This window comes from Zosterops lateralis (genome assembly GCF_965231275.1).
Source record: "Zosterops lateralis genome assembly, chromosome: 1".
NCBI lineage: Eukaryota > Metazoa > Chordata > Aves > Passeriformes > Zosteropidae > Zosterops > Zosterops lateralis.
In genome coordinates, this window is record NC_139762.1 from 29,719,107 (window position 1) to 29,742,980 (window position 23,874).

Below are 23,874 nucleotides of genomic sequence, written 5' to 3' on the forward strand. Positions count from 1 at the left end.
TATACCTGGGATAATCAAACAAAGCAGATCTCTAACCAACATAGGTTAGGGAGACAGGAAATCCTACATTTCTTACTCAGACATAATTTCCATAAAAACAGAAGGGCTTTTAATACTATAATGTAGTTAACTCACACCGTCTGTCACATTCCTTCTGACTCTCTATGATCAACTCTGTCACTTTCAGTATCAGAGCTCACATTGCAACTTCAGTGGTTTCATTAGGATTCCTACTCTGTATTTACAAGGAATTAGCTTTCTGTAGTCAAATAAGTAATAAATGCTGTTAATAATGTTATTAGGAAAGATGGGCAACCCAGATGACGGATTTGTCTGACACAAAAATAGTGCATATTCTAAACTGTCATTTAAAATAAATGGGATAAGATGGTCAATAAGAGTATTTAAAAAACCACACTCAAAACTCCAGTCATGAAGTAACATATTTAAAAACAAGAAAAATAAAAGAAGAAAAGAAATACCCCTCAAAGCAGGTCCTACAACAGAATATTCACTGGATTTACATGGCTGTTCTGGTATAGCTTAAATTTTTTGCTGGGAAATTCATGACAAATTTAATTCATTATATTTTCAAATTCCTTTATGCCTCCCTGCAGGCATTAAGGAACAGACTGACAACCATATATAAAGCAGAGTCATGGCATCACTACTGCACGGTGTGCAAATCTGAAGGGATGTTCTAGTCCCTGTGACTGCTTGGGAGCCACTAGGAAGAGTCTTTGCTTGCTTTAGCATCATTTGAAGATGAACTGCTGTGGGATTAATTGCAATAAATACGTACTTTCTCCCCCTGTAAGAAACATTTACTCTGCATTTCACACTGGGGATTGTGAAGGATGAAGTTGAGCCCATGCATCTGCTGTTTGCTGAGTGCTCATTCAATCCCTCCCATCCTGCTGTCCCACATAATTATTTTGAGGAGTGTGAGTAAGGAGAAAGACCTGGTATTATGCATTATTTTTCTTCTCCAGACAGGTAGTTTACATAATATCTGGAATTGTTGTCTGTTTATCTCCTACTTTGCTGTGAAAACCAAAGAAGCACTCACTTTTACAACAGCATAAAACTGAAACTATGTACAACTTGAATTAAAAATTGCACTAAGCAAAACTTGTCAAATTTCTTATTAGGAATTTTTTTTTTTATTTACCAAATATGATTGCACATGCAAGCATTATTTAACTAGTTTATTATTTTGATTGCATATCTCCAAAATATGTTTTCAACTAACATAATTGTGTTAATTTGCATCTTGAAAGGGCACCTTTGCAAAACAGAGTATTTTATCAAGGTTACTCCTGCTGAATCAAATGAAATTCACACACAGAGCTGTAGTAATTACCTTCAATATTTAGCATTGATTAGGGAAAGAGAATAACCAAAATGTTCAAATCTTCTTACCATAATACAATTCAAAAATTGGATATAAAATGGATTTTCATTGAAATCAATATAAAAATTAATTATTTGTGGTTCTCAGAGAATTCTTAAAAACAAGATGTGAACAAATATGATGCGATAGAGACAGAACCCTTTCCCTTATTCTAGAGACAGCAACAGATAAAGTGTCCTAGTTAACAGCTGATCAAGCAGTGGCTGTTCAAAAGTTTAACAATGCATTGCAGAGCTCTTGCCTTGATTTTATGCACAGGTGATTTTGTGCCCTTTTACTTAAACCAGTGGCCAAGTCTGTATTGCATTTTTTTCTAGGAAGGTTTTTTTTTTTTTTTTGCAAGTGAGTACATAAAGGCTTCCTTTGTTTCAATGGAAATGAACTTAATGCAAGTTTTTTTTTTTCTTTTTCAAATTAGGCCATACTACATCAAGGCAAACTAATTTTTCATCAGCAAAATTCAAATTTTAGATCATACAACTTTAAATTACTAGAAAATAGAACAAACAGTTAAAGTCAAGTGGCTTTTAAACCTATGAAACTATCCTAGGGTGATAACAACTCTAAAAGATTTGTAAATAGTGACTGCAGCTACCTAACCCACTATCCATAATCTTGTTGCCCCCGAGCTTCAAGAACTCATGAAAAGAGCAAACATCACATTGTGTGTATGATATCTTCATATATCTTGTTCATACACATGCTCCTGCGTAAGAGAACCACATCGCTTACTCTCCTTTTTGGGTCTCTAGACTCTACAGGACTGAGGCTGGAAAAGAATGTGGTATAGGGGGTAATACTGGTATAGTATCTCATTTGTTGGTTTCCATGAAAGAGAAGAGGTATTCTTAAACTGGAAATAATATTGTAGGCACTCATCTAATAATATGCAGATTAAATAATCTGTTATACAAAAAAATAGATAAAAATACCCAGATTAACAGCATTGAAAGATCCCTTTGGATATATTCACAAGTGACTAGTTTAGTTATGTGGAATCTCATAAATTAATTACATTAGTCCAAACCTGATGAGTTGTGTCACAGTAAAGCTGATATAGTGAAGATTAAAAAAACGGGGATGTAACAGCCTGCCTTGTTATCACTGTGCATGTTGTCACAGCTTCGCAGTGAACTGTGACTGAGATGTATTAGCAGGTCAAATGGGCAAAGCTTTTCAATTTTTAAAAATTCTAGAAAATGGATGACATTCAAAGAAAAGCTTACTCTTAGTGGGGAACCAAACAAAGTGGTATTTTTTTTAAATATATATTTTTGAAGAGGGGTAAAAAGAAGCGAAAAAAAAAATGCAGACACTGTTATTGAAAGGCTCTACTTCATGCCAGGCTCCTTCTATATGTTTATTGTGTACAATTTACTGTTCAAATCTCCTATAAAGCTCACACAATGACTTGGATAAAACCAGAAAGAAAACTGCTATGTCCGTTTCTTCCTGGAGTGGCAGAGGTTGGGCCAGAGGTGAGATTTCAATGAATTACATTCTTAAGTGCCTATCAATTATTGATAACAGTATAGTTAGATGCATTATTTTATCTCAAATTAGAGTCTTGCAATAGGGTATTCACAGGAGCTCTCTCCAGCAGCTTTATGCAAGTGTTGGCAGCTGAATGAGGTTGGACCTGACTACACCTTCTTTACAGAAACAGATAATTAAGAATCTCCCAATCATCTGTCCTCTCCTTTTTTCTTCCCCTCTCCTTTTCAAAAGGTTAACACTTGAATGCTTTAAAAATCTGAGTAATAAGAAAAAGAGTGTGATGACCTGCTAAACTTTCTAACCTTTATTACTCTCAAAGACATTTTTAACATTTAATGCCCTACAATAATTTTGCTAATGTTCAATATTTTTCCATTTAGGAAAGCCCAGTCTGCCTGCCCCTTGCAGCAAATGAAGACTTGGGTTGGTAATGTAATCAATAAACACTGCAATAATTAGTAAGATTACTAAGTTTCTCGCAAAGTGGGAAAGGGACAAAGCTCACTACCTATTTCTACTTCAAAAAAATCTTTCTTCAAATTATATCACATTTTTCACTATTGCATATGTTTCTAGCATACATAAAAAGAATGATGTATCCTTTGACAGTCAATGCCTTGGGCTGAATTCCAGAGGAATATCAGTTTGGTCCTAGGCTCCCTGAAAAACCTTTATTTATCTTTACACACCTGTTTCACTATCCTTGAAGGCTTCTAGGATCTGAGCTCTTATATATTCATGGACTCTGAGAGAGCAATTATAAACACACAAAAAGCTAATGATGTAGATATAATTTAAATTTAAATTGTCTTTTTTAATTTTCCAATGATTTCTAGGGTGTTAAAGCACAAATTATTGTTTTAAAGACAAAGCCAGGCCTCTTAAGACGACATTAAAACTACAGATCAGGCAGGACATCATGGATCTGTAATAATTTCCTCTTTTAATTTGGAGTTGAAGCTGGGTCTCTATAAACCATTAACTTTCAACATCGCAGTATTTTCTATGTAAGGAAGGCCACTACACAGAGCTGTAACAGGATTTCTACACTTTCTTGAACCTACAGGTCCTTCTTTGAACCTGTGAAAAACTTGTCGCATATAGAAAAGGCTTTCAGCCTGCAAACTGATGAGAGACCGTCATGCTTCTTCATCAACATTTCACTTATGACATTTTACAGGTGGCCTTGTGTTAAGAATTCCTTGGAGAGGATTTGACATGATAATCCTGCCATCTTTAGGCTGTTTGCTTACCTCTAAAAGGCAAAAGTCCTAAAAGAAAAGTTTGCCATTCACCTCACCAGGCTATTGATTCTGGAAACCAAGGATAAGAACATATCCTCAGAACCCCCCACCTACATCACCTTGTCCCACAATGTAAAACAAAGGAATTATACCTTTTAACTGCTACCTTGAAGACTTATGCAGTTCTGAGACATTTTTAAAAATTCAACTTTTTCCTGAATGCCTTATGCATGTCTTGTTCAAGCAGAAATATCTAGAGTTGCTATGTAAAATGTCATTCAAAGTAGCTATTTACCATGATGACTGTTGTGAATCACCTATTTAGAAAGGGAGAAATAGGGTCAATTGTTTTAAAATTGTTGGCCTACAGGCTTCAAGGACCATTGTTGATTAATTTCTGGGTAAGAGCAGTGGTTAATCTTTGTCATATGATTTACTTTACATTATAAGAAAATTTTGTTAATAACCAACAATGCTTTTAAAAAAGACTTAATAATATTAAAAATGTATTTTATAAATCCCTTCATGACTGCATCTATAATATTAATCTACTGCTGTTAAATCAGTTAGTATTGCATCCATTCTTGTAAATGAAAATGACTGAGTATTTGTCCTTTTCCGTATGTATATTTAGCACACTACAAAAAATATTCTTTAACTTCTTTCATTACGGCAATAAAAAAATCTGATGACTTTTTATTTGTTCATAAAACATGTCCCCACAACAACCTGAAGTTGATTAGGCCAGTATATCAAATATACATATGGAACTGTGCAAACAAAGTTAGGCTTACTGGAATGTATGTACAAATTAGATGACTGTAGCATTTAATAACTCAGAGAACCTTTGTTAATGTAACACTTTTTTCTGCATTCAGTTGTTTGAAATCGAAGTGATTTCTAGCCAGAACATGCTGGGGTTTTTAGTGTTTAAGTTAGCCCTCCTTTATCAACACACTAATAATAACTGCTGTAATGAAACATCTTGGATCTTGAAAGTTTGAACACACTGATGAAACACTGAGAAAACAATTTTTCTTCTTTAGTGTAAGATTAATTTCAAGGTTGTTGCAAACAAAAACAAAATACCAAAAAAATACACTTTCCCCTCTTCCCTAGAATAAGACTTCACTGAACTACAGGAAAAAAAAATCTTAATCTTATTGAAAGTGAAGGAATTGGAACACTTAAAGACACTTTAAATGATCTTAGGCTGTACACTTCCCACCTTGGGCTTAGGCCAGGAAGTTAGTTTTAAGAAGTACTGAATACTACACAAATCCTAAGCAAAGGAAATTGGCTGCAATGTTTTAAAACCTAAGGTCAATGGATGTTACACTGATTCAAGTGATAGACACAAAACCTGATTGTTTAGATGTGAACCACTCATTTCACATTCATTGCTATTTCTCTGCTGCTTTTATTTGAGTCCAGACTCACCAAAAAAATAAACCAAAAAACCCAAACCCTCCTGTGTGCACTCTACTTCAATAGTAACTGCATTTAGTTTTGTTTAAAATAGAGAATTAATCACTGCCAGTATATTTTTTTCTCTGACAGTGCTTAAAGTTTGCAGTGAAATTAGAAAATGATTGTTAATTTACACATACAAGATAATTTTATGTGACTTAAGAAAGATTAAATGGAACAATCAGGAGTGACAGTGGAAGAAATTAAATCAGGATATGAATGAGCGCTGTTTTATACTGTAGGTGTTCCTGCAAAACCTAATGCTAATACTTAAACTCACCAGTTAATCACTTCCCATACTCTTTTTCAAATATTAACCTTTTAAAAAGTTGAATTAGCTTAAGAATAACTTGATATATTATTAGGACTCATTTAAAAAGTCCATACTGAAAAAGAATGGTTCTCTTTTTAAACAGTTTTTAATTATTATGAGGCTTATATGAAGAGGAAAATATATTTTAACAAGCATCCACACAAGTGGTCTGATTATGTTATTCTAATCTGCAAACCTAATTATCACCTTCTTATGGAGTACAAGGAACAGCTTTAGAAGAAAATTAATGTATCCTATCAGTGGGACAGTTTGTCACTTTATTAAATAATCATCTTCTTCGCAAATAAAATTGTTAGAAGCTTCATTGTATTAAGGAAAAAATAAACCCCTCACACCATTACATATTAAAATTAACTTCCCACCGTTTCTTTAATGGTCTATTAAGCCTTCACTGTGGTGGATTATGAAGTACAAATGAGGGTATCAACTGTTTCTAAAATGGTAAGAAACAAATATATTCTATGTGCATTTTTTATTAAGGTGAGCTATATCTTAAAAAACATTTAAACTATTTTCACTGTTTTCCAATGTGGAAAGTGTACAATAAACCCAAACTAGATGCAATTTATTTTTCCTCTTTTTGATCTTCATCTTAAGCTGTGGGACAAAACTAACATCTCTCTATATCTAGCTCTTTTTCAGTAAAGCTGAAAATTAATATTCTAAAACCTAAAAGACAAAACAAAGGCAAACATAATCTGAAGTGCTACCAAAGATGCCCCTGTAATAAATCTTTAGACTGACCTATGCAAAAAGAAGTAGAAATCTTGACAAAAATACTTAATACATTATTATTTAAAATATCATTCTACCTAAGACTGAAATTTGATCTCCACATCTTCAAAGAATTTCTGTAAAGCAGTTGCAGAATATCACAACTTGTAACTACATACAGGAATCCATCTTGTAAACCAATACAGGGTCATATTGTCTGCCCTGTACGAAGAAATCCTATTGGGCTCAGTAGTAACTAAAGACTTTCTTTCACCGGCCATTGCAGTAAAAAAATATAGTTCTCTCAGTGCAGGTTGTTACTTTTGGGTTTTTTCCCGTCTCAGGATACATATTATGACTTCCATGTAGACCTAACCTGGATTATTTTTAGATATCTTTGATTAGGCTGTATTATGCAGTAAAATCAAAAAAACCCACAAAACCCTACACATAATGAAGCCAATTTTTAATGGAATTTTCATCTATAAAGAGTTGTTATCTAACAGATGGAATATCAGCTTAAAGCTACATGTAAAAGCATACTTAGCTACCCTTTATTAACTGTCTGTGGTGAGTCAATGTACATCACCTGGGACTTAGGGGACACAGTTTGTGTGTACTGTATTTGCATTAAAGGCATAAATTAATAACCAACATCTAAGGCAACTACTCTTACCTTTGCAATTCTAGCCACAGTTTTCATGGTTACCTGCTGGAGTTGTCACCCTGGTAGCAGGACAGCATGATCATCCTCCAAATCCCTCGGATGAGCCTATACTGTTCAGGTGCTCTGCTTCCTTTAAATAAATATTCACCATTTAACAAACAGAGAAACAAAACCCCAAGTCGCCTGGCACAAGGCAACTTGTACTTTACTTAAGCAGCACAGAGGGAGAAGGTGAGTAGTAATCAGGGGGTTACAGCTGGGACTGTCATATTTCAAGCAAGCACTGCAGCCTTTATTGTAGCAGTAAGTTCAAGAGAGGCAAAGTCCCCTTTCCGTCATGAAGGAAGGTTCTGATTTTTTTTACACGAGGGAAACCACTTCCTGCTCAGCACCATCTCTGAGGAAGCTTTACTAGTTACATACTTCTTCCTCCTTCCAGAAAGCAGGATACTTTCCTCTCATGGGCAATCTAGAATTTCATTAAGGTTAAGAACAATAAAGATACTTATTTTCCTTAAGTATTATCTGATATAGCTACAAGCTCACCTCCTGTGCCTTGTGGGTAAGATGTATCCAGCTATAAAAACTGTTCAATATTCTGTGATATTAAACATGAGACATTACCAGTAGTCTGGTAAAATAAGACAATCAGTCTGAAATATTGGAGGCTGCTTAATTTAATGTAGAAGACAGTACCTCAGTTAATGAAACAAGCTCTGAAGTCATTGTTTTTATAGTAAATTCCATCTCGCTGCATTTTTTAGCTTAAAACTGTGAAGATCAAAAGCATGTCTTGCAACAAAAGGTGAAAAATATAAAGGCTCAGATAGATCAGGATTTCAGTGATACAGTCTGACATTGCCACGGAACAGGTCTGTGCTTATCTCCAAATCTAAATTCTTGAACAACAGAACAAGATAATATTCAGAGTTAGGTATGTCAGAATTCTTCCCAAAAAACTCCATAAAAATAATTATTTCTAGAAAAGCTGGATAGCAGTTAATCTGCAGGGGCATTGATACCTTGCTTTATACTTCTGAACAGACTTCCATGACAAAAATCACTTCTCTACATGCTTTAAAAGGGATTGCACCTCCAGAAGCTCTCACACACTTCTCACTGTGCATCAAAATTTTGGCACAGAAACTGATCATATCCTTTTCCAAGCTACAGGTTTTAGTGTGCTACTAGTTCAGAGCATTAAATGGCCATTCTTATGATCTTATTACTTAAATTTACATTGTCAAAGAGTTTTCTGATGGAACCGTACACTACATGCAGCTTTACACCTTATTTCACAGAGAATGAAAATATTACATAGAAGATAGACAATATACTATACAGGTCTCAGAAAAAAACTAATAAATACACAAAACAAAGCAACATTTAAGACTTCAAGTAAGAGACATGGCTGAAAAGCATTTTCCTCTTACTCTATCAGCTTCTCTCTTTCCCTTTTTATTAAAATACTAAACCATGAGCATTAAGCAGCTCTTAATTTAGCTTTATAATAAAAATTGAAATCCTTCTTAACCAAGAGTATAGTTTTGTTGAAATCTGTACCCTTGATTATTTTATAAGGTGAAGGAACAAAGTTAAGTCAAGAAAGGCAAGGAAAAAAGGAGTCAAATCAGAAAGAGAAACAAGAGAAGTCCTAAGACGCCACAGGAAGGAAAAGATGAGTGTGCCTTATAGCAAGAACAAATTTCTAAGTTAAAACTTAATCTCAAAGACTTCCTTCACTTGAGACAGCTAAAATACATTTTGTAAGGACTAAGAAGCTGGTATAATATAGGAGACTAGGAAACACTAGCTTGTGATCCAGTGTACTCAGTGCATACATTTTATCCAAAACTTCTGCCACATCTCCATTTTTTAATGGAGCACATTTCCAGAACAGCAGAGCTAGTGCCAAGTCAGATGGCTCTGGAAGTATAAGCAAAACAGCCACAGTTGTATTGCCTTGTCCTTTAGTAGTTTAAATCTACCCTAAACAGCAGAAGAACATGTGGTCTTGTGCTTCACACAGACCTTGCAGTGCCATCCAGCTTAGAAGTAGCTCATTACACAGGTCAGCTGTGACTGTCCATGAATCATTTTGAGAAACTGTCAGATATAGTGAAGGTTCAGGGTAGCCTGACAGGCATATTCTTTCTGTGCCTCTAAGTAGTTCTGTCTTCAGCAGTATTTGCTGTGTCTCATATGTCCCTCTGACAGAGACTGTTCTGCACCATGCCTATATTCCCTCATCCTACTATTCTGGTGTCATTGGGCATGGTAGGTTGTTAAGAAAACTACCCAGCCTGACCATTCACGAGACTCTGGCAGTCACGTTCCCAACACCAGATACTGTCGCTGCTGGGACTGAAACCCCTTCAGAGAGGGCAGACTCAGTAAGCTGACAGGTGTCTACTCCTCCATACACCCCCCCACACACATGGTCAGACCAGCTTTCCTCACCAGCTCAGCTCTAGGTTTCCCATAGCAGAGACTCAGATGTTTCATTCTATAATGCAATTTATTCACAGTGCAGACAACTCAAGTTTGTTCCTCCGAGGAGGGACCCCCAACAAAGGACCTCTGGGCTTTTATACCCTCACAGTCCAAGCACATGCAAATCTCTTCCTCTTGAATCTTTGTCTACCTCTGTGACTCTCAGTGTCCATTCACCTAGCTAGCACCACAGGTCTTCATGCCCTTTGTTACACAAAAGATTGGCAGTTCTTGGCTCATTGTCTTCTGCTGCTGCTCTCCTTTTCTAGATTTAACAAAAGCAGTTAGGAATCTCTAATTCTGGCATGGAGATAATAATATACAATACGTAAACCATTATCTTTGCAGCAGAGGTGCCCAGGTTCCATGATACTTATTTTGCTTGTATAACTAAAGTAGGGGATAAATATTTTTAGTAATTTAAGCAATATAGTAAAAACTCAGAATTTCACCAGACTTTAAATAATACAAAACTGCCTCTTCATCTGGCAACCTCATGACAGAGTCAAATTCCCACCTGTTTACTTCTTTTCTGTGTTTCTGTAGTTGTGAACTATGGCATTTGAATTTGCCTTGTAGTCCTGCTCCTATTTTGTCATTTAGTCACTGAAACACTTTCTGAGTAAGAGTGTATCTGATTATTCCTTGTCAGAAGGGGGACTTGAACCCCAGCTCCCTCTGCCTGGCTGACTGCCCTCACTATGATGCCAGTGTAGAAACAGCTCCATGGCTGCAGTGCAGCTCTCCTGCTGCAAGGTTTTTTTGGCCATACTTAGCTAGGTCAATTCACTCAGGTTTCATTTGAAAAGCCCAGAACAACTTATCAATTAAATTTATGTCCCCACATCACTTTCAGTGAAGATTTACACAACAATTCTCTAAGAAATCCAAGCAGCTAAACATATTGAAGATTTCATTCAGTGTGAATAGTCAGCTGCCTCATATCAGCAAGAAGAACATATTTCTTTGATTAACACTTTTTTCTTTCTTTGAACACCAACAAAATCTTGATAAAAATCCTAGATTGACAACTTAACACAGCCTTCAAGGCTCTACTATCAAAATCCAAAACACTTAGGAAGCTTTCTGCTACTTCTGCTGTTACTACAATTATTAAAAACAACATAACTAAAAGAAAAAAATCCAAGAATTTTAGCTCATAAAAAAAAAAAAATCAATTCTGCCCTTGTTTTTTATATATTGTGAGCACAGATATGCTAACCACAGAGAAAGTTTTCCAGTTGGCCATTATACTCCCAAATCACAAGTTACTGTTCCAAAGAGCATTCGATGCCTTTAGACATCTTCATAATTGGCTCAGAAATAGCATGCTGCAAGAAAGGTTAACAGACCTTGCTGTCCCTCATATGGACAAATCTTTATTAAAAACAGTGTAACTGAAAGGTTCTCAAGAATCAGGAAACCATGTTACTTGCAGCTGTTCCCTAAGTCTAATTTGAACAAAAGAAAAAAGAAAAATGGCAAAACTAACAACTTCTTCCTCTTACTATTAAATTGAAATCCTAGGTAGCTTTTACCACATCTACCTATGTCACAGGGATTCAAAAGATATTCTGGTCCTGAATTTTAGCTCATCAGGGAAAAAAAAGTCTAAATTCTATAATATTTTAAATTTATATCAATTAATATTAAGCTAAAGAACAGTATTAATTTTTGCCATAACTAAGTTGACTTACAGGGATTAAAACCCGATTTAACTGAAAACTTTCCAGTCTTAATAAATTCCAGGTAACTACTAGATAACAGTCTTTATGTCCAACGATTTTCTTCTTTTCTTATTGCAGTCCATATTATGCCATGGCATGCGAACATAGCAGGAACACCAAGCCCATTCTCTGATTTGTAATGAATTCAGAATCCTGTAACTCCTAATCTTTAAAACTTTGAGAAACAATAACTAAATTACACTGTTCCCACATGTTTCTTTGCCCATCTTGTATCCTGTCTTGGCAGTTTCCCCACAAAGTACTCCTGGATATTTTGAGTTGGAAAGATGCAGGGGTATAGTGATCCCTTAGCCAACAATCTGCCACATGCCTTGTTGATCTAAAGCCTTTTACCAAAACCAGAACTGAACATTAGAGAGCACTCAAGACAGATAATATACATAACAATGTGTATTTCCTGAAAGGCAAATATAGGGCTAATTGAATAAAAATTCTTTTTGTCTTAGCAATCTAGCAAAATTTTTTAAATTCTCAATTTCTCTTTGTGACAGAGGGAAAAGAATCCTAGTGTCAACAGCGAGAGAGAAAATGTCCATTCATTAATCTTCTACTTCAGAAGCAGATGTAGATCAATAGTTGCCAATTGTTCAGCAATAGAATTGTAAGAGAAGCCAGAGAGGGATTCCTTCAGTGCCATGACAGCACACAGAAATCTCCTAAAATGGGTAAGCCTGTCTTAGGAATTACTTAGTCTCAAAGGCATAAATGACCAAAACAGTATTCCCAAAACACATCAGAACTTCTGTTAGGCAGACTATGAAGTATCATGAGGGAAAGACAGACAATAGAACTTAAAATCATTTTTATCTCTTAGATACATTTGGCTTCAATAGCAGTAGTGTCAAAAATCAGAAAAAGCAACAGCCATTCTCTTTAAATCAGAAGTCAGTCAATACATTTCTCTGGTGATGTTTTTTGTGTTTTTTTCTAAAAAATCTATTTAAAATTTTGTTTCATAAACACACACACACAAAGGCACTGAAAAAATTAATATTTTGACTATCATTGCATAACACAAAATAAAATATATATAAAAAGAAAAGATAACTATGAAAGAATAGAAAGAAGAAATTTGGTTATATAAATGCTAAAGATATCTTCAATATGAAGACAAATACCTCTCAGTTTTGATTATATACTTGTGTCACTATCAGGTGAAATAAAAAGAAGTAGTAGTCAGTATTATTTTACAAGTAAAACCAAACTCCAAAATGATTCCGAAGGCAATGTAAGCAACAATGCAGTTCTAACAAAGGCATTATTGTACAGCAGCATCTATAATTCAATTTTCATAGAAATGTATTACATTAATTGCTCTATGATATTTAAAACAAATATTTTCAAAATATTTTCTTTGGAAAAATATATCCTATGTTAATAAAAAGAGAATATAAATTGGAAGACAATAACTTTCGGTTAAAGAAATCTGCTTGACCTTACTTTCCAAGATACACAAATTATACTTTATCCTATAAATTTGGGAATACCTCTAGCCTTGCACATTTCTTAGAAAGGGCTATGCAACCTTCTGCAATTAAAAAAAAGGCACCTGGAACCAAATCAGAAAACAGTCAGATCACTTAAATGAAAATACATAGACATGAGCCAGGCAAACTACATTCAGATGGGGTAAAGAGGCAAATGGAAAATGTTATCTGAAATGATGGAGATGTTGACATGGGTTCTTTATTTGAGATATTACATACTTAAAATTACTTCAGTTATACAATTAACAAAGCTAAGAACTTTGGTTACTTAACCAGGAACTGACATAGTGATTGAAAGCATTACTTTTCAGGTAACCTATTAAAAATGCATTTTGAACAGTAGTACTAACATAGGGTCAGGAGGACTGGGTAAATCCTTCAAAATTTTCTTTCCAATTACTTTACTTTGTCTAATATGATATAAACCAATTCCAAATTGCAGAGGGTAGAGTTTAAACCTGGAGTATATTAGTCACAAGATTCAGGATCTGAAGCAAATCTAGCACCCAATTTCTTTTGATTTAAAGAACAAGAGAAGTAAAAGCACATGCTGTACATTGTGTCAGTCTGTACTGTACTAAAGGAGTATTTGGGTTCTTCCCACTATCTGTGGGAACTGTAGTAGGGGCTTAATTACCGGAATTAAAGGATTAAAAAAAAGCACCATAAAGCACCCACAGTTCAGAGTAACTGTTTTCATTGTTCTGATTAAATTTTAATTTCTTTGTACTAAAGAGTAATGTGTTTATGTTTAATAAATAGGAAGTGTAAAAATTATCCCTAAACAATTCATTTCATTGCTTTTAATGGATTGGATATTGTCAATCATATTATACGTAAGTGCATTGTGGCCACTTAGCAATCTTGACTGGATTTTGAAAGACGGTTTTGTTGAGTTTGTGACATATATTAAAAAGGGCTGATGCTTAATTGTTTATAAAACCCAGCATCTGTTGTAAACATGAATTACAGCCACATCAAACTTATGTAAAGATTTGCCATTTACTTCTGAGATTTGAAAATTAATTCATTCAAAATGACGCTTGAAGCTGCAAATTCATGTTAGTGTTCATTAGTTCTGATTATAAGCCCTTTTAAAAAAAGAGCAGTATTTGTTAAAACCCAATTTTATTCCGAAGTGCTTTACTTTGCAAGTTCATGGAAAAACAAGGAAAATAACCTTATTGATTGGCATAGAAATACTTGACCATACCTCATCAACACAGAACAAACAGCAAGCATTAGTTTAGCAGTTTTGTTACAGTTTTTTCGTATCTACTATAGACTCCTCTCACATCCAAATTTACAACAATTTAAAGAAGTTAGAAATCTTTTTCTATCATTTTTTTCTATCATTGTGTTATTCACTGTTATTTCAAATGGTGTGACTATACTGTTGAAGACACCAAGAATTAATTCCTTTACAGTTACATTTGCCTTTAACACATTGTAATAAAAGGCAGTAGTTTTAATTAATTAAGGAATGTATAAAACATCCACTAGGCACTTCAATACATAGAAAAGGTTCAGTGACCTGCTTTGAGTAAGGAAACATCATCTGCAATAAATTTCTTAACCTGACGCAAGTTGAAGAAAATTTGATTTTATTGACCTTGGGCTGTAGCATATGGATAGATCTTTTGTGAATCAACAGTTTGTTACTTCCATGATGGATGAGGGGCCAATCCCTCTGTATGATTCTGCACCATAAACAGTCCTGTCTCCTAGAAATGTAATGATTTTAACCCTTTAACATTAACCCAAATACACTACACTTAACAATTTCTAACGAAACAATTTTTTTTTAAGAGCGAGGCATCACTACATATCTTACAAACATGTAACTTTCTTTAAAGAAAAAAAGACAACTTTCCCATTTCTTGTCAATAGTAAGAGTATAAATGTTAGACATTTGTTTTTAAAGGTGCAGAATGGTGATCCCCTCATATGGAAGTGCCTGACAAAGCCTGAACCCAGTTTAGTCTGGCAGCAGTGAATTTGATAGATGCAGACCCTGAGAATACAAATATAAATTCACTTGCTCTGCTTATGGTCTGATACAGCACACTGCCTTCAGAGATGTACTTTGAAATCCCAGGGGATGCCCAGGACATAGGGATTCCTAATTAGCATACATTTTATACATCACACTGCCTCTAAGTCTTCATGAATCTGAACCCAAGGTTCTCCAACCACACAAGCCTCCCAGACAGCTGCTATAGAAAAATGTTAAAGGGAGTAAGGAAGTCTCTCAAGCAGAGGGCCTTAGCCCATTAGCACTTTCTAGAGAAATGATAAACACATGAAATCTTGTATCAGAGAGAGGTGCAGATACTGCAGATGCAAACTGTTGTGATTTTGCTCCGAAGACAGCAGACAGAGCTAAACCAGCTTTATGCTTCAACTGTCTTCCTTTGTCCCAACCCAAGCACACATAATGCGCTTCAGGTATTATTTATAAAGGTGAGCTACTACATGTTTGAAGTCTGACAAAAGAACATGCTGGTTGTTTTTTTATTTCTTTCTCTCTTATAAACATTACAACCAAGAGCTAGGCAGAGTATGTTGTCTAACTACGATCCATCTCTTGCCTGAGGGAAAATATTTTGTGCTCTATCATAGATACTTTCACCTTGCTTTGGTTCTTCTCATGACTACAGTTGCAATAATGCTGCCTGAGTTCAGAGGTATTGTTCCCTGGAACCTTATCCTTTTTTGAAAAGGAACCTGTGGGTTCAATGGGACAGGTAACAGATGTCTGCAATCTGGTCTCTCTGTGAGAGACTAAAAGTGATTTCTTTTTTAAACATTTTCACATCAGTCACAACCAGGAAGGGAAGAGAGGTAGATGGAGAGGCTGAAATGACTGCAATTGATGTTAGGAATTTTGTGTTGATGCTTAGTATATTCACTGAAAAGATGTGGTTGTGATTCAATCCAAGAAACTCCATCACCCAAATTGAAAAACTGGAAGAATAGTGAAAATATCCAAATAGTTTTGTTCTATCCAAAATTAAACATTTTGACTGTTTGATTCTAAGCCAAAATAAGTTAACTTTAAAAAAAAGGCTAAGTACATCTGAGAGTAGACCACTGAATTCACCCTGTCATAACTGATTTTGCTCTCAAACTAATTTTTTAAACTTTCAGTCGCAAAACTTGAACTTGCCTTCAATTCCAGTATTCAAGTGGAGTAACTCTGTTCTGTTTTTTTTTTGCTTCCAGGCAGGACTACACATCCCTTACAATAAAGCTTTTGAATACAGTAACAGCCTATGCATGACAGGATTTTTTTCCTTTTCTTTTTGATGTTACTAAAGATATGATGGTAAAACTACATTGTATAGTGCAGTACCCAAATTGAGATACCCAGAATAACTTGCTAAAGATGCACTGATGTGCCATTTCTCCTACCTTTTATAACTGTGCCTTTCCTTATTCTCCTGGAGAACACCTGCACAAGGTAAATCAGTACTTTCTATTACTTAAAAACTTTCTTAGAGATTAAATGTACAAAATAAAAACATAATTAAACGAGTTGACAGGGAATCTCAAAAGTATATTGTCAAGAATATGACATAAATGAAGTTATTAGGAACTTTTTCTGCTCTAGATTTTCTTCATAAAAGATGGAAATAGATTGATGTTTGGAATCTTCAAAGACAGTGTACTTAAGACTGTAATTGTAATTTAAAAATCCTACTTTAGTTTACTGAAACTATAAAATATCTTTTATTCTATGGGATGCCAAAAGTCAAATTATTATGCCTAATTGAACAGAGTATGATTTTAGAAAAGATAAGATCTACTTGAATTATTTTTTTGTTGAAAGTATTCTTTGTTTCCTTGTGTATATTCCAGTCACATAACTCATACATCTGTTATTCCCAGCATCAAGCCTATGATGTTTACACAGATCTCCCTGTAGGGCATTTTGGCCTAACTGAATCATTATTTCAACAGAATGTCCTAGTTTAATGATACTTTTACTTGAAATACTGTCTTTTACAAGTTTTTTCCCCACTGGCACTAACTCAGCCTTTCCACACTTATATTGGAAAATTTGACCCTACTCTTAAGCACAGGATGCTGGGAAGGAAACTGATTTCTCCAGCACAAGGTTGTGAGCACTTCAGACCTGTAGGGTGGGTAATGTGACAGCTGAGATTTTGGGCTTTATGAACACATATAAATGGAGTGTCAGTCCTGGTTTCTGATAGTGTTCTAATGATCAAAAGATATAATTTAAATGGCATATTAAGATTCATTCTTTTGACAGAGCTTGAGATACTACTACTGTATTCTCACTTCCATTCTTTACTATTTTACCATCACCAGAATTCTTCTCTTCCAGATCTGGGTTTAGGAACAAGTAATGTGTATTTTAATACCACTGGTAGGCATTTATGCTGAGCCTTATTTGGAAAACTACATGGAGCCATTCCATATCACAGCTTACAAGGTTAACATAATAAAGATATTAAGGCATGTATAAGGTATTTTTTCATTGAAAATTAAGCTTCTGAACACAGAAGGCTCTTTTCACAAAGGACTTTGATTTCAATTTCTTAAGAAACTCAAATAGCCAGGTGCTTCATTGCAAAGGAAACAATTGATAATATGGATTTTTAGTGCATGAGTACTTATACATACTTAAACTTAGATTTTCCAAAGACTTATGTCTAACTACCTCTAGAGAATTTAGAAATCTAAACCTAAATTTATTTCTTTTTATATTTAGTAAGTCAGTAATACTAAGTGTTTGTGTCCAAAATCTGTAAATACTGTGGAACTTCAAAATATGACACAGCTCCCAAGAACTAGTGACCTAGCTCCAAGAATGCCACAACATTGACTAGTAGTCATTAAAATTGCCTAAGTCTTACAAAATTCTTTCAACTTCATTTTGCAAAGATAAACAAGTCCAAGAAGGCTTGATTTCCACACAAGTAGAATATATGTCAGGAGTTTTCCTATTAGTGCACTCTACTAACACATAAACCTTGGGATCAGAGTGCCAAGGAATATCCTCAGGAATTTGAGGATCATTACCAAGATTTAATGTATAAAGATTCTCTAAACTTTACCTAACTTACTTCACTGAAATAAATACAACACCTGTGTATTTCAAAAGACCTCTGCACATAATACAAAGTTTCTCTTCAGTAAGGAAAATTTTTGCATGTGCATTTCTCAGAGTAGAACCTCAGTGCAAGGACCTGCTCTGAATGATAGCTGTGAAAGTTAAAATGTTGGAAAATTAGGCAAAAGGAAACTAACATAAAAGCAAAAAAGAAATTTTTTTTTTAAATCACAAGAGATATGCCCATATGACAGTGTAGGATTTTCAAATGAGTAATGTAGGATTTTCAAAGGAGCAGGTGCTGTTAACTATGGAGCCCACTATGAATCAGACTCGAGTTGGACTTGCTGAGCCTAAATAATTTAGAGTGCATAGAAAATTCTACATTGTGGTGAATTAAGATTTGGGGCTTAGCAGACAACTAAAAAAGGGGTTTCTTTTCATACCCTCAAGGAAAGTGCTGCTGCAACATGTGATGGACTTACTTTAACACACAAATAAGTGGTAATAAAAAAAAGTACTTGTGAACTAACATCATCTGGAAAATTCTATTGAACAAAAATAGAACCCCTCTTTTCCCTCACTACACAAAAGAAAACACATTTGAAAATATCAGTTTGTATTATACTTTGCTCTAGTCTTTATACTATTTTTTTGAACGGCATAACCTTTCTGAATAATCTTTATATATCTAGAGAATCATTGCTTTTTCCAAGTTCTTTCAATATCACAGTACCAAAGTACATAGGGATTAGGACTATATATTTTTGTAACTAATTTCCTTAAGATAATGTTAGAAATATCAGGTTCCTTAAAATATAGATGAATTTCAAGGTGAGTCTGCTAGCAGATGTTATTAATGGCATATGATTTATTGTGACATGAAATCTGATCTGAAACTCATGTTATTAGCAGAGCTTTTTATAAATTATAATTGCCAACCGCTGAAAATATGCAGAAAGACCACTGATAAACTAGCTTCATCTTCAGGGACTAGAATATCATCGTTTGCTAAAAGTCCGATATCTCTAGTCCTGCTGGTAGGGTACAGTAAATTGGGATGGATATATCAGGCTGGAGTTCAGATCTTATCATAGTATAATTCTTTCAGAATGAGAAGCATCAGAGCTAGGAAAAGAAGGTCGCAGAAAACAAATATGTACTATGTGACTTAAAAATAACTTGGGTTCACAGTATGTCATTCTATATAGATGCTAAGCAGATGGAGTATTTGGGGAAAAAAGGCCCCCATTCTGACTATTAGCTATAAAATATATACTTTTAACAAAAAATAGTAAGCAAGATAACATTCAAACATATTTAAATGTAATTCTGTACAGCTCTTAGATGAGAACATGGCATATTTTATTATCCTGAGGTCTATGAAGGTTTGCATCTACAGAAGACTTTCCAGGTCACTCTCATGGAAAACTAAGTCTACGGTTAGGTTCACAGTGACAAAACATTTGTGTTGATAATTATTTCTAGGCATTCTCTGCTTATTCCAAATTAGGTTGTATCTTACTTTTCTCTCCCCATGTGTCTTTAAATGTTAATTAAAGTTTCTGAAATGTTGCTCTTACCCACCACAACTTACTTCCCAAATTACCTAAATAAGAAGAAACAAACATAAACATTGCATTATGAATGTTATCTACTCAACAAACCAGATACTGAATTTACAGTAAATGTAAAGCATTTTTAATCTCCAGAAAAGCTCTGCAATAGCACTAAAGATTCAGAAAGCAACATAAGAAACAGATGCAAAGTCTCATTCCTGACTTTTTTACAGAAACGAAGTTGTTTAATGATAAAAGCAGTTCTGTGGTAAAATGGCATTCACTTGCCCTTACTAAGAGTATGTATGGAAGAGCCCCCTGTCAATGTACCAGTGTGAGTGTGGGAATGAAACAAGGATCACCATCTGCAGCTGTCTAAGTGTTCTTCAGTGCCTAATAGAAAAGTGTCAGTTCAGGGATCCTCACAAACACAATGCATCATCTTGTCCATGCTAGCCTTACAAGGCAAACATTTCACCTCTGAGAACAGTTTATTTATAATGCTATTCATTTCAGTTGAAATACCAGATATCAAAAAGTTACACTACAAGTAGTCTGGAAGCATATGCTTAATATAAAATGAACCAATTTCCTCTCCTTTATAAGAATCAATATTTTAAAGGAAGTGCGAAACTTAACCCCTCACAGAACATATCTTCATAACATGGAAAAATATTTTTATATGCATATATTTTTAGATTCTTACCTACTGTTGAACTTCTCTGGATGTTTTTCTCTCATGATATGGAATCTGTGGGCAATTGAAGCATCCTAATAGGACAAAAAAAAAGCACCATAAATTTACTGCAACAGGAAAATTGCAAAACAGAAGATCCAACCTGTAAACAATGCACATCATTTGTAAGGTGTTTTGTGAACTGTCATTTTCAACAAGAGAAATACTCTTATCATTTAGAAAGCTTACAGGTATATTGTTCCCAGAATGGGATGCATCTGAACTTAATAATTTATTATTCTTGTTGCAGTCTCCATTACTTCTTTTCTACAAATCAGACATGATAGCTTTGTGTAGTGAAAGCGTCTTCAAATTTTATACAGTGAATAATACCCAGATATGGTGAAGGTTTACTGTAAGACCATTGATACAGTTCTATCTTGTAGAAATACCAAATAAACTAATAAAATATAATTGCTAGAAAGCTTTCCATTTGCTGTATGTCAGGATGTGAAATCCTGGAAATATTGCTTAATATAAAAAAGACATTTTAAAATGAAATAGATTTTATTAATATTTTAAAATTAAGTAAATTATGTTAATAATATAATCAAATACCATATATGTGAAATAGCTGTATGAAATATTTGTAAGTGTATATCATTTAGAAGAGAATTAACCCATTGTGCTAGTGGGAGTTGTTGAAAATAGTTGTTTGGAACTGAGGTGCTAGAATCAGTTTTCAAAGCATTTTTTGTATCTCCTTTGGAGGTATGAAGAGAATTTTTTCCTCAGTCGAGATCATGTAATCTTTATTTCTCATACTAATAGTTAAAACTTTACAAACTGGGAATTAATCTTTCATTTTTCAATGTATGTATTAAATGAATTGTGAGAGTATGAAATATACCAACTCTTGAGTCCTGCAGCAGATAGGAAACACAGAAAAATCAATTTGGATCATGACTTTGTAATTATGTCTTAAAATTCTGGATATATATGAATATAAATATAAGAAGAATTAGTTCAGTTAGTAAGAAATTTAAATTAATTCCATGCAAATAGCACTTGAGAAAAACTACAAATAAAACTGTCACTATAACCAACTATCATATATATGAACTTCCCCACCTATTATTTACCAACTTAAAAGATTATGGAACTATAAACCCTAAAATTTTGAGAGAACTATTCAATTCAGTATAAGCCTATATCTAGCAACATTTTAAATTATTTTCAAACAATGAGAATTTGAATTTGGAGGAAAAGCCCTCAAATTAAATACTTAAATCATTTATCAATGGCTCCAAACATGACTAAAATTTTTGTTCAAAATAATTTTTATTTAAACCAATCACCGTAATCTAAATCACAAATAAGCAAGCATTTAATCCAGATATAAAGGTACCCACTAATATGAACCATGGTTTCAACACTTTGTGTTTAAAAAAGTTTGTTATTTGCTAGAATCTTAAGCAGGGCATGCACCAGAAAACTGACTGGTCCATCCTTCAAAGTTTGGTTTACTAACTTAAGGGTGCCTTGAAAAAATAAATGTTGAACTTTAATACCATTAAATTCAAAGGTAAAATCGTTCAGATAGATTGATAACATAAAATAAACTTTAACAATAACAAGTAAAAAGCAGTACATAATTCATAAAATTTTACACACACTATCTACATAAGAATGTAACACAGTATAGAATTTTTAGGCAAAGCTTGTGAGCACTGATCAGATTAAACGTAGCAACATTAAATTTATTTACTCCGTCAAGGTACTCAATTTTTTTACAACCATGTTACCTAGTTTCTAAAGATGTACATAGTTTGCTGCTTTATGCACATCACATAATTATTAATGTATTTTTCTATTATATTTAGGAATGGAATTGTCATTCAACATTTTACTGTTCTGCAAGGAAATTACAGCAAAATTCCCAAGTGAATGCTGTTAGTCAAAAAATGCCTTATTGTTCTGCCCTGTCACCCATACTGTCATCTAAAACTTTCCTTGCTGTATTCTCAAACTGCACTCATTTTTAATTTAAATTTATTTTTATGTGCAATTTTATAAGGCAAATATCCACAAGTATCCAGGTGATCCCACAGTTCTTGGAGACGGATGAAATAAAGCTGACAGTAAACCCTGAGACACCACACTTCTAAACAATGCCTGCTAGCTGAACTAAAATAATAACTCTGTTAACTTTAGAAAGACCCATCATTCATACTTTATCCCGCATTAGATGTGCCAGAATTAGAAAAGTGTATTTGTTAGCCAGTTTCATATGAAAAAGAAATGAAAGGACTATTGTTGTAGTTAACTGTTCATTTTCTACACACTGAAGCATAAGACCGACTCAAGACAAAATGAATAAAGGAGTAGTAGCATTTTTGACAGAAACTAGGAAACACTAATCAAGGACTAACTGTCTAATGAATGAAATGAAAAGGCTAATGTGCTTACTCACGCATAACAAATGTAAGGCACAAACAAGCTAGGGATCAATGCCCACTGCAGATGGCAAACAGGCAGTTGTTTCCATGCAAGGTTGATTTGATCAAAATTTTCCCCTCCCTGAACATTTTCTGACTCCAAAATAAATCAACTGACTCAATGAACAGAGGTAAAAAAAGTAATACAACCAGCTAATTTTGACAGGCACAGCACAAGACAGGCACATGTCAGGTCAATTTCACTGAAAAAATTGCTGAAGAGCTGCTTTTATTGATGGAAACTGTAAACTAGAAAAATAACTACACACAGATAAGCTCAAAAGTAGGGGAACTGCTAAGGCTTCCTTCAGCTTCTATTTCCTAACTGTTCTTTCAAAACCTCAATTGAATCCAAAGTAGAGTCCTCAGATTCCCCAGCACAGGGACCTCTTCTCAGCCTTAACTCCACAGTGTAAAAAAACCTGAAACCAGCCCATGCTGGCTGTGCATTAGGACAATAATCCTCTGCTTTAGGGGGAAAAAAATGTAAGAGAGAAAAACCAAAACCAACCAACCAAAACAAAAAAAAAAAAAAAAACAAAAAAAAAAAAAAAAAAAAAAAAAAACACCACCCAAGAAACTACACTTAAGTTTTCTGTTTTTCCAATGTCTGTATTCTTGTACTTGTTAAGACAGTAGGATATAGACTGGTATAAGTAAATTAAAAGTAATGGAAAGAACTGAAAGTAATAGGAACTTGACAGTGAGTAGGAATATAAGCACTGTCTCCTAAGAGCTGCCAGAATTACCAGATGCCATCCCTGAATCTGAAGGAACTACCATTAGAAGTTTCCTGGCTGAGGAGAGCGAAGAGTCCTTAATTGTGAGATTTTTTTCGCTACATTTGTAACACCATTGATTTTAGCAGACTTCATTCAGCCGTTTCAAGCAGGGGCATCTAGCCCAACTTGTTTAGACATGTAACTGTTGTTGGACCAATGGAGAATTTTTTGTGTGTGTGTCAAAAGCTATACTAAAATCACCCAATAA

General features: G+C 34.3%; 1 protein-coding gene across 5 annotated transcripts in view; it reads right to left on the reverse strand.

Moving 5' to 3' along the window:
- Positions 1–23,874, reverse strand: part of DGKB (diacylglycerol kinase beta) — a 385,657-nt gene that overhangs the window by 115,444 nt on the left and 246,339 nt on the right. For all 5 annotated transcript variants that reach the window (XM_083866610.1, XM_083866608.1, XM_083866607.1 and 2 more), the window contains one exon: positions 20,417–20,481. In XM_083866610.1, the coding sequence (XP_083722736.1) occupies positions 20,417–20,481 (65 nt within the window). The remainder of the gene's footprint in view (positions 1–20,416; positions 20,482–23,874) is intronic.